General features: G+C 34.8%; 1 protein-coding gene across 1 annotated transcript in view; it reads right to left on the bottom strand.

The window, feature by feature from the left end:
• LOC102746527 (protein eyes shut homolog) overlaps positions 1-12,902 on the bottom strand; it is a 119,205-nt gene that overhangs the window by 52,121 nt on the left and 54,182 nt on the right. Inside the window, 2 exon segments of the mRNA XM_031033397.2 lie at positions 10,546-10,676; positions 11,552-11,745. Of these exon segments, the coding sequence (XP_030889257.2) occupies positions 10,546-10,676; positions 11,552-11,745 (325 nt within the window).

Here is a 12,902-nt window from a genome sequence, read left to right on the forward strand (position 1 = left end):
AGCAGGTTTATCCAGGGATTGAAAATAAACCCATTAATTTGGAATATATTAAGTTTGAGATGACATTAGACATGTATGAAAGAAAGTGGACCCAGGTTTACCCGATGGGATATAGAGTTAAACAGGTTTTGTGTTTTCAGGTCAATAGAACATAGAAAAAGAGAAAAAAGGAGTTTAAGAATGGATATATGGCTATGCTTTGTAAAAAGCAAAATGAAGACCAAGGCCAAGGGTGATGGGCAGAGGATAGTGAGTGCAAACAAATAATTAGAGGTGCCTGCTGGTTGTAGGAAAAAAATTACATAATTTTGGTGTTAAAGTACACAAATGAGTTAACTTGAAATACATGAATTGGTGATCAGAGAGTAGAAACTTAAATCAAAATGTTGTAGGGTATGCAATTACAGGTCAGGATAAATTGTAACATATGACCATGGGAGATTTGCCAAGATCAGGAGGAAGAGGAAAAGTCATTACAAAATAATTGCAAAGAATGTAAGTAACCAAGGTGGGTGAATTTACAAGATGGATATCAAAGTCATCAGGGAAGATGACAGCAGTGGTTGAGAAAAGGACAGCAAGCCAGATGCTAAAGCCTTTAGTAGGAGATGGGCAGGAACTGAGAGAAGAAAAGATACTTGAAAAGGAGACTTGGGAGGAAGGAACAAAGAGTTAGAGACTAGTATAGATAATGTCCTATGCTAAAAATAGATAGGCTTTTCAGAGGAAGAAATATGGTCTGGATATGATAACAAGGGCAAGGCTTTCTATACATTTCCTTTCACAGGTTGTGGAAGAAGGAACAGTAGCTACCTAAGGGTACTATACATCCTCAGGTTTCAGTTAGAAAAAGAAAGTATACAAAAGAGAATTTGCTGCTAACAACATGCGATCCAGAAGGCATAGCAAAATAGTATTGGATATTAAGAAGTATTTGATGTTGTGCAGAACATTATGGGGCTAAGATTCATTTGATCAAGTATGCCATGGAAAACTTAGAAGTCACACAATGTTGAGTCAACCTTTATGCACAGAGGTCTGCACTAACTTCTGTCATAATGTTTCATTATTTATTATTTACAGGGAAATTAATAATTCCAGGACTAATGCGATGAAGATCATACTGATGTGAACATATATTCTCAAAATGAAGCACTTAGGGGATCAGATTGAGGATGACTTCTGTCAATTATAATTCCCTGAAAATATAAAATTATGCTAACAATAGTGGAAGCTACTTTTGATGAGGAAATGTCAATAATGTCCTAGATATTTTTAATTGTAATATAGTTGATAACCAGCATCTACAATGATAAAACTATAAACTTTAACAAACTTTTTTCTACACTAAATTTCAGAATGATTTATTCAAAAGAGGAAGTTAGCCTTATAAATATGGCTATTGATTTCAAGAGAAGAAAAATGCAGCAGCCAGCTTTTGATATAATTAACTCCAAGAAATTGAGGTGTCCTATTAGTTGAGAGTTACCGAGTGACCAAGTGGAGGTCCTCCATTAATTAACAAATTCTGATCCAAATGTGTGATTGCTATTTTAAAACACATCTTTCAGACTTAATGTGAAAATATAACTTTATTATATGTTGAAAGGAAATATGTTGACCTACGCATTTCTGTGTATATAGTGTTCTATTTGAAAGTCATCGCATGCTTAATTAGGTTTGCTTGTGACACAAACTGAAAACCCTAATTCTATCCATGGCTGACATGGTGAGACATCATGCAAACTAATGAAATGCTGAAACTGACTTGAGGAAAATAAATTGTGTTAATACATTGAGTTGACCCTTACGCAGGGCAAACAGGCTCTAATTGCAACTCAGTGAGTAAGAAAAAGGAAAATTAAAAAAGGAATAAGCTGTGAGAATAAAATAGAGCATCATTATCCCATGAAATATCTTAGAATTTGGGTGGAAAAAATAAAATTTAGAAAGCAAAAATATGCATATCACAAAATTTCTATTTTTTTAAAGATACAGTATTTATATATACATATATATATTTCCAATATCTAGTTTATGGTGTCTTTTACAAAGATAACTCTCAATAAATATTTGTTAAACAATTGATTTTAGAGTAGAAAAAAATTATTGTAAGAGAAATACTCTAGCTGGTTTTATTAACATTTATTTCCTGATTAAGCTTTCTTCATTTCATTCTGATTGTTCAGAATGTGATTATCTTTATATATAGAAAATATTAGAGTCATTGCATTCAGCAAATATTCAAATAGATAAGTGTGTCTTCATATTTGTGTATGTGTGCGAGTGTGTCTGTGTGTGTGTGATGGCAATTAGGAGTGTGATTCATGATAGTCTTCAAAGCCTTTAGTGGTCTTATGTTAAAAATGCTTCCCAAACTAGTGTATGAGGAGGATTCAGAATCCTGTATGTCAGGTCACAATGCCCTTCGCTCCCTACCTCTACACCTCCATCAAATAGGATGATGATCCCTCCATCAGGGATCCTAGAAAGCCTCGCTGGAACTGTGGTCTGAAGTGCCTTGGACATTTCCACTCATATAAATGGAATGGGGCTCACAGAGACCTGCCACTTTAGCAGGAGCTTCCGAGGGCTGTCCACTGAGCTCTGTGAGCTCTGACAAGACTTCATACCTCCAACTTAATGCCAAAACTCACAGTCGCCCCACCATGATCCATGTTTGAGGCCATAATGGTTAACCCATTGTTACCATTTACCCCAGACACTGCAAGAACCCAGAGCCTCCCAGGTCCTTCCTCACCATTTGGATCTTTCCCCCAATCTATACACATTTTTTCATTTTGACTCTAATCTTTCAGTGATGGCTACTCTTTCTCCCTCACCCCTCATATTTCAGGGGCTGGATCAGGTAGGTGTCCTTTTTCCTCATTGTGTCTTCAAAAGGATCACTGTCCCATCCTTCTTAAAAATCTCAGTTATTTGAAGATGATGCCATCAAACCATGCTACTCATATCTCCTCCTGTTGCTTTCATAGCCGGCCCTCCTGGGCATTCCCTCTAATTCTTTAATGTTTAACACCTGGCTTATTATATCTTTTTGTAATATAATCCCAGTCTTATTTGGTTATTTCAATATCTGCAGAGTTGATCCACTTAAAATTCTAGCATTTTGGAGGAGGATACTGAGGAAGATTTCAATATTCATCCTAACTTTACAACCTATTCCCACTGTAGTATTCCATATACTACCATCATGCATAATTCTATTCCTTCCATAATCTTAAATTTCTTAATATTAATTTCAAGTATTTCATATTCCACTCACAGCCTCATTTCTCTTTCCAGCTCACTCCTTCTAGTCCTTTTTTTCTCCCCAACAATTCTCCACTCCTCATAATCCACTGACCCTACCAACACTTCAATGTCTCTTATCCCCTATCATGTCATCACTTCAATAATTACCTAAATTATATTACATGGTCCATTTCTATACTTACTTCTTGCATACACCCTCAAATCATTTGCCCCAATTCCCTCCATTATTGTTGCCTGGTTAAAATTCAACCCTAGTTTAATTCAACACTCAGGCTATTTTATGTGGGCATATGAATAACAACATGTGGCTTGAGGATGTAACACTTGACTGTAAATTAATCTTCACTAATTCTTCACTTCAGTTAGGATCTCTATTGATATGTATTAATAATGTTATTTCCCTCCTACTCATCTGTATAACTATTTCACACCTTCTCATCTCACCTTGCTTCCTACCTCACTTGACGAATTAATCAGAGGACAGTTTCCAAATGATTACTCACCACATATTCAAAGCACCTCTTTAAGTACAAATATTCTACTTTGCCCGCTATTCCAATTGATGTAACATACACCATCCTATCAAAGCCAACTCCTTTGCTTGTATACTATATATCCCATCCTATCTAGCCTAATATTTTAAAATTACCTACTTTGAACTTTCTTCAGCTGCCACTCTATTACTTATATTTCTGCTACTTTTTATAGATAAAGTCCAGTTCTTTCATTCTATTCACTTGTAGACTGAGTATAATCAGTATTTTTCCCCATTCTTCTTCTTCTTTGTTTTGTTTTGTTTGGATGGCCCATGTAGGGAGTGAATTTTTCCCATTATTCTGTCAAAATGTTCCTTTAAAAAGTAAAAACTGAAAAAAACAACCACAAAGCAACAACAAAACATTGTCTCCAATTGCCAATTGCATAGATCAATTTTCACTTTCCTCTAACTAGATCTAACCACATACTTTGAGAAGTCTACCACTGTCTTAATATTCTTAAAATATTTTATAGTTTCTGTAATGACCATTTGTATTTTTTTCACCTCAACTCACTGACTCCTACATTTTAGCTTCATATTCCATTCCTTTAACTCTTGGGTCCACAGTCTCAGTCTGCAAACCTCTCACTTCTCTATCAAGGCTCACTGTAAACTAATCTCATTCAGTTTCCTAGTTTTAAATGCCATCTCCATGTGGCTAGCTTTCAAATGTATATATGTAGCCCAGACATCTCTAAAATAGCAACTAGCATCCCTGAAAGCCTACCTTAATGTCTTCACTTGGCTATATTATGTGTTTCAGCTAATACGTGCAACACTGATTTCTTGATTTCTACCCCTCTCAATCATGTTTCTCTTCTTATAGACCTCCCCATTTTAGAAAATTCTATTCCTAACCTTTCAATGGAGTAAATAACCTTAGAATTATGCTTGACCTCTTTTTATCCAGCCCTTCAGAAAAATACTGAATCTTCTTCAGAAATATGTCCCAAACGTGATCCTTAATTACCATCATCACGCATCACCTTAGTGATGGTGTCAGTCATCACTCTCTCTATGCTGTATTATAAATGAGTAGCTTCTTTGCTGTTCTCCCTGCTTCTTCTATGATTGGGATCATACATTAGTAGTCTAGTCTACAAAAGTGAGTCAGAGTGATCTTTAAAACCTTACCTACCTACTAAACTATAAGTTTGTTAAGAGGAGGATATTTTGCCTGTTTTTCTTATTTTCTCCTGCAGTAGAAGAGTTTCTATTGCAGTAGGAAAGCTTATGGAAAAGTAGGCACTCAATAAATAGTTACTAAATTCGTGAATTTCATTTCACATTTAGAGTTAAGACCTTCCATCTCACTCAGTGAAATCCCAAATATTTATTATAAGCAAATTAAATAATGAATTAAATAGCTTTTTTAGAAAATGTTCTATGTGTTATATAGTAAAGGGACCAGAGATACAGAAATGAATAAAACATAGTTATTCTCTTGAATATGGTACAGGAGAATAGACTTTCTTTTTTTTTTTTTAGATTTTATTTATTTATTTATTTATTTATTTATTTATTTATTTATTTGAGAGAGAGAGCGTGAGAGCAAGAGCAGGGAGGAGAGGAAGAAGCAGGTTCCCTGCTGAGCATGGAGCCCAACATGGGGCTCGATCCCAGGACCCTGAGATCATGACCTGAGCTGAAGGCTGACGCTTAACCAACTGAGCCACTCAGGTGCCCCAAGAATAGACTTTCACAATAATTCAAAATTATAGTCTATGAAGTAGTCAACTATATTATAGGAATATTTGGGTTTTTTTTTTTTTTTAGTAGATAATAATCAGGTAAAAAATAGAACTATGAATAGTACAAAAAATTAACTTTAAAATCTGTGATTGAATGAAATTCAGTTTACATAGATTCTGGCTTTTTTTAATACTTTCAGTCCTATACTTATTGGTATTTTTTTGGCTGTGTCCCCTTGCTAGATTTCCTCATGGTGGCAAGATGGCCTCCTGTGGCTCAGCTACATGCTTCAAGAAAATTTGTCAATGTCACTATAGAGATTTACTGTTTTACATTTCTTTAAAATCTCCAGCAGGAGGTTCAGTTTCACCCAAGTGCAGACTTTCTGCCAAATGGTTATTTAAGCTATCAAAAGGCAAAAAAAGTGCAAACAATTCATTTCCTGTGGCTAAAAAAACAAACCCCCTTTTTTTTTCACCATTGTAGACAGAGAGCAATGATGATAGAGAAGAGTGGGAAACAATTCTCTGGTTTCTGTTCTCCCATTTCTGTGTCAAGTCCTGGTGCTGGAAATGGGTAAAGGTTTCCATACCATAAGATTCACTATGAATGACCTTATTGTCTAACCAGTGCTGACTCTAAAAGTTAGGTCACTCTTCTGGTCATACACTCCATTAGCTTCTGGGTCCTTGTGTATTTGAGAGCCAAGAAACTCAAAACTCACGTGCATGCAGCCTTCTTTTGTTATCACAATACAATTATATTAAGAGTCACTGATACCTCATGGAGGATAGATTAAGGATCTGCCACTCAGGAGCCCACAGATAGGTAGACATCCAATCTATCTTAATCTCTGAGATCTCATCCCATTTTCACCCCCTCCAAAGACACTTCTCTCTCCTATTTCCCTAAGCATAATCCTAATGTCTTATAATTTGCAATTCATTATCTTAATCTCTTGTACATTGCTTTGAGTATTGGACAGTCTCCTCCAAGATGCTTTCTTTTCATCCTTGTCCATCCCATACTGTATTTCAGAATGCTGACTTGTGACTTCTGTCTGGGTCCTACTACTGTGCTGCACTAGCAGCAGGTCAGAGGTGAGAGGAGAATAAGGTCGGGTATTTATTTCCTCTACTCCCTCACTGCCAGATTGTATGTTGGCAGTAACTGTGTTTATCTACATAAGTTCATAGTTCATGTCAGAATGTTCTATACTATAGCTACACTTCTCTCTCTGTTCTACTAACTGCAATCTCAGCTTTCCCTTTCATCAGTATGGAAGGGAAACAGCCTCCACTCTTTCTAAACTCAGGATAATTACTCAAACATTATTGGTTTCCCTTAGCTCTTCTCATATCCTTTAGTTTTTTCATTCAGTATTTCTAGATTACTCTGAATGAAACATCCCTTTTCAGGCAGAACCGTAGCTGATTTCAAGTATTCAGAGAAACTCTTCAAGCATTCTTCTAAATAATTTCTTCCATTTTCTGCCATCACTGTATCCCACAAACTGTACTTTATTTTAAAAATTTTAGCCAAGGGGCACCTGGGTAACTCAGTCGGTTAAGCATCTGCCTTCGGCTCAGGTCATGATCCCAGGCTCCTGGGATTGGCTGGCACCAGGCTCCTTCCTCAGCAGGGAGTTTGCTTCTCCCTCTCCCTTTGCCCTTCCCCCTCCACTTGTGCTCTGTCTCTCGCTTTCTCTCTCTCAAATAAATAAAATCTTTAAAAAATTTAGCCCCAAAAATAAATAATAAAAATTTTAGCCGAAGTATTAACACCTCGGTCAAAAATTCCTCAGTAATTTCAGAAAATTACCAAAATTAAGTTCTACCTGTTTGATGACACCAAGACATCAATTATCCATTTTCTTTTTTCCACCAAATTCTACTTGCATTCCACTTGCTCCCAGAAATGCCACTTACGATGTCACTACTGTTACTTATTGCTCTTAAAAATAACATTTTTTTTAAGATTTATTTATTTATTTGAGAGAGTGAGAATGAGAGAGAGAGAGAGAGAGTACATGACGGGGGGAGGGTTAGAGGGAGAAGCAGGCTCCTCGCTGAGCAGGGAGCCCGATGCGGGACTCGATCCAGGGACTCCAGGATTATGACCTGAGCCGAAGGCAGTCGCTTAACCAACTGAGCCACCCAGGCGCCCAAAAATAACATTTTTTTATACTAAGTTCATAGACACCTAAAGGTTTTGATAGTCTAGGTGTTAAGGGAAATGCTAGTGTATAAACACAGGTAAAAATTAACTCCTTTCTAACACTGTGTTACTGTGGTTACTTAGGTACCAAATAAATTTTCATAACTAGTGGTTTACGCTCCTTCTCAAGGAAGTAATTTTTTTCAGTTCCTCTCTCATCTAATCATAGGAATTTAGATCTAGTCTATATGTTTAAATGGAGAGCCTGATACCATCATCAGTGTTCTAGTCTCTTCATTTTACTTCTTCCCAGCCCCACATTTTTTTTTCTCCCAAATTCAGAATATAAGAGCAAAAGCTTGGGTTGAAGTGTATGGATGTAGGAGGGAAAGAGGTATAGGAGGATTTCTGCATCGATGTTATTTGAGCTCAGCTCATCTTAACTAGTAACTCTTAAAGTATGGTCTCCAAATCAGCAGCATCAGCATCACTTGAGAATTTGTTAGGAATGCACATTTGCAATCGGTACCCCAGATTTATTGAATTAGAACTCCAGGGGTGGGAAATAGTTGTTTGTGTTTTAAATAGCCCTTCAGGAGATTCTAAAAAAGCTAAAGTCCATTACCACCAAAGTGTGAGAATCATTGATCTAGAAAAAATATACTTTCTAAGATAGCAAAACACAGATAAATTTTCTTTTTTTTATTTTTTAAAGGTATTTAAGTTGAAGGGCTTTCATTTTTCTTTTTATTTTCAGTCATTCTCTTAATTTCCTTTGGGACAAGAAAAAGAGACTCCAAGACTAATTTTTTTTGTCATTTTTTTCAACTTCATGCTTTATTAATTTATGTTGATTATAGCTATATCACTTAATTTGAGTCAGAGTTGGAAATGATTTTGACTGTCAGTGGTGAGTTTAAGGGGTTTGAATCTGGGTGCTGGAAATTCTGCTCTTGTGTTCCACATCTGTATGATACTCTTAATTTCTGAGGCTTAGGCTTTCACTCATCATTCAAATTAGACTTTGTTATTTCTGCCTTGTTGAGGCAGTTCTGTGTTTACTCTCCTTTCACTTTCCTTATACTTTACCTTCTATTAATCAGCAGTCTAATTTAACCAAAGGAGGGGACCATGTTTTTAATTAAGTAGATTGGAGATGAGCAAAATGTTTGCCAAATTCTTAAAGAAAGTGGTCATTTCAACAATTAGAACACATATAGTGGGGCTCACATTAATTTCATGAGTAAGTTTACTTCAAAGTTGTTACACTAGTTTACCTGCATGACATATTTCATCCATCCTAGAGAAACCTAACTGGAATTTTTACAACATCCATCCTATCTAGCACATGCTTAACAAAGCATACTAGATTGAACTCCATAATTTAAAAATTAAATCTATTAATTAATAACAGAACAATCAACTGAGAGATGGCAATAACGCCTCTGGTTATCTAGTTTTCCTGTTGATGATATTTAAAACAAAGCCTTCTAGACATCAGAATAATGCTAAAAATAAGGAACAATAAAATCATCCTACCTCATAAAAATAAAATAAATATTATATATGTGAATGTATATTTACATATTTACACAATGCTACCTATATTTTTATTTTTTTATTTTTTATTTATTTTTTAAGATTTTATTTATTTATTTGACAGAGAGAGACACAGCGAGAGAGGGAACACAAGCAGGGGGAGTGGGAGATGGAGAAGCAGGCCTCCCGCTGAGCAGGGAGCCCGATGTGGGGCTCGATCCCAGGACCCTGGGACCATGACCTGAGCCGAAGGCAGACGCTTAACCGACTGAGCCACCCAGGCGCCCCGCTACCTATATTTTTAAGTGTTGATCACTTTTCTATGTATATTTATAAATATACTTGCACTATAAGGCTCAGAACGAGAAATTATAAATTAAAAAGTCAATATTTTTAAAAGGATAGCAATTGAATTTATTGATAAATTAATATAAGATTGAATGCATACACAAATTTGCCTAGATCTTCCAAGATTTTGTATAATGAAGAAGCTTCTCTTCATTTTCTTTTGAAAATGTCACATTTTAAAAGCTTGGTATGTTTTTAAACTTTGCAATTAAGTTCCTTTTGAAATTTATGAAAATACTGTCCTTGGTACCTCTGTGATGTGTATGCATATTCTGTTTCTTTTCAGTATATTTAAGGCTTTCCTGTACCATAGCTAATAATTTTCTGCTTTTATGGATATTCTAACATTTTGAGACTGTTTACTGCCCTTCAGTAATGCCCAACAGAACTTACTTTAAGCAGCCAGATAAAAGTCAAGTAAGCGTGAAGAGTACAAATTGTACTTCCTAATGGTGTGAGAAACTATCTATAAAGCTATTTGAAATGGACTAAAATTACAGGCCCAGATAACTAGGTCACTTCTGTCATTTACAAATGAGTAACTTTTAGAAAATCCTTATTTAAAGAAAACAATATTTTTAAAAATCCTGCCTGAAGACCCTAAAAAACTGTCAACTGAGGTCTGCAAATTGAAGGAAGAGATGGCTTACTCTATACTTTCAAAATATAATAATAACATTGTCTATGTATAGTAGACATACTTACATTTATCTTTTCTTTAGAGACCTTTAAATATCATTCAGTTATCCTATATATCTCCATTATAAAACAAAAATGTTTTACAACTTTTTGTCCAAATTATGCCTGAGAATTTCTTAGTTTTTTAAAATAACTCATAAAAACACATTAAAATGTTTCTACCTTAACTTAAAGTAGAATATTACATGCCATTAAATAAAATTTAAGCTTAAAACAGAACATTCTTTTATTTTTGTCCACATGGTCTTAAAACTCATGTATTTTTGTCTAAAAAAATAGGAAAGTAATTAATATACCTGCAATGATAATCTTTCTCATATTTCGTACATGTGGTATTATTCTTGCAAGGAAATGACTCACATGGTGTTTGAAGTTGTCTCTTACAAAGCTTGCCTGTAAATATTGGTGAACAGATGTACATAGTACCCTAAGAAAGATCAGAAAATATTTTTTACAAACGTTTTTGGATATTTCAAAGATAATAAAAGGCGAGGAATGGAAGCTATTTTTACAAGCATGTAGAAGTTCTCTGTATAACAATGTGAAAGAATCTATTTTCCAAAATGTCACAACAATCATCTCACATACTTTTCCTACCACCTGAATTAAACACTTAATTGAGAATTAGGAACTATCCTTCCCTCCCCCTTGAATGTAAGCAAGCTGTGACTATGAAGAAAGTGATGCTCTGTGATTTTCAAAGTTCTGTTTAAAAGGCCATACCATGTCTGTCTAATTATTTGGGATGCTTGCTCTTGGAACCCAGCCACAATGCTGTGAGGAAGCCCAGGCCTTACAGAGAAGTTATATTTAGGATTCTGGATTGATAGTTCCAGGTGAGGGCCCAGCTGATAGCCAGTATCAACCATCAAATATGTGAGTTAGGAAGACTTTAAGATACTAATATGAATTTATAATAGAAATTCAAAAATGAATCTTACTAAAAGAAAAAGATAGTGAGTTGTGGAAATTATTACATTATTTCCTAGTCTTATTTATTTAAATGTTAAATTCAAATGTTAAAATATAAAAGTATCAAATAAACAAAAAATTAAAAATAACTAAAAATGAAATTGTTCACAAGGGATAATTTCAGTGGAAGAGCAAAGTGAAATTTGTTTCTAAATTGGGGTTTTTATTTAAAATAGGAAAACAAAAAATCAACAAATAAAGTATCTTTTCTGATACTTCTGATTTTGAAATTTATAATATGTTAATGAAACTTTAATTATATTTGTACTTTTCAGATAGTTTGGTAATGGTAAATGTATATATAAATCACTCTCTTAGATTCAGACTTACATTTGGAATATGAACGCAGTCAGCATCATTCTGACATGGTGTTGATGAACACTCATTCACATTGGTTTCACAGTTTTCATCAAAAAATCCTTCTGGGCATTCACAAATGTAAGCAGAGATTTTATTTTGGCAAATTTCCCCTTTCCAACAAGACTGAGAAATAGAACATTCCATTGACTCCTCACAGTATGCACCTTAAAAGATCACACACACAGACACAAAGAAAATATAAACATAAAATATGGGAAAACTCATTATAGAGAAGGTCTTCAGAATTCATTTAAAAAACCCAGATTTATCATGGAATAATTTATGTATCATAAAATTTACCCATTGCAAGTCTATAATTCAATAACTTTTGCAAATGTGTAGAGGTATTTGATCATCAGTATTATTCAGTTTTACATATTTCCATTACCCAAAGAAGAGCTCTTTTATTGTCTCTCTTTGTTCCCAACTCTAGCCCCAGGCAATCATGAATTTTTCTGTCTCTATTGATTTGCTGTTTCTGTGCATTTCATATAAATGGAATGGTACACTATGTTGTCTCTTGTGGTTGGCTTCTTTTGCTTAGGATAAAGTTTTGAGGATTTGTCATGTTGTATTGGGTATCAGTATTTTGTTACATTTTCTTGCTAAAAAGTACTTCACAATGTGTACATCTTGTTTATTCATTCATCAGTTGGTAAACATTTGGGTTGTTTCCACTTTTTAACATTTTTTTATTGAGATATAATTGACATATTAACATTATATTAGTTTACCTTTTTTATTTGGTAAAATTCCCCTGTGAAGCCATCATTACATTAGTTTTAAGTGTACAACATGATGATTCAATATATGTATATATTACAAGATGATCACCACCATAAGTCTACTTAACATTCATCATCACACATAGTCACAATTTTTTTCTTGTGATGAGAACTTTTAAGATCTACTCTCTTAGCAACTAACTTTTATGAATAAATGAATTCATGCACAAGTATTTGGGTGGATATATATTTTCAGATCTCTTATACAAATTTCTTCCTGAGGTGTATGGTAAATATATGTGTAACTTTTTAAGAAACTGCCAAACTGTTTTACAAAGTGGCTGTGCCTCATCTTACATTCACATTAGCAGTGTATAATAGATTCTGTTTCTCCCCATTCTTTTTTTTTTTTAAAGATTTTATTTATTTATTTGAGACAGAGAGAATGAGAGAGAGAGAGCACATGAGAGGGGGGAGGGTCAGAGGGAGAAGCAGGCTCCCTGCCGAGCAGGGAGCCCGATGCGGGACTCGATCCAGGGACTCCAGGATCATGACCTGAGCCGAAGGCAGTCGCTTAACCAACTGAGCCACCCAGG

Source organism: Leptonychotes weddellii, chromosome 8, assembly GCF_054177405.1.
Source record: "Leptonychotes weddellii isolate Sample4059 chromosome 8, ASM5417740v2, whole genome shotgun sequence".
Taxonomy (NCBI): domain Eukaryota; kingdom Metazoa; phylum Chordata; class Mammalia; order Carnivora; family Phocidae; genus Leptonychotes; species Leptonychotes weddellii.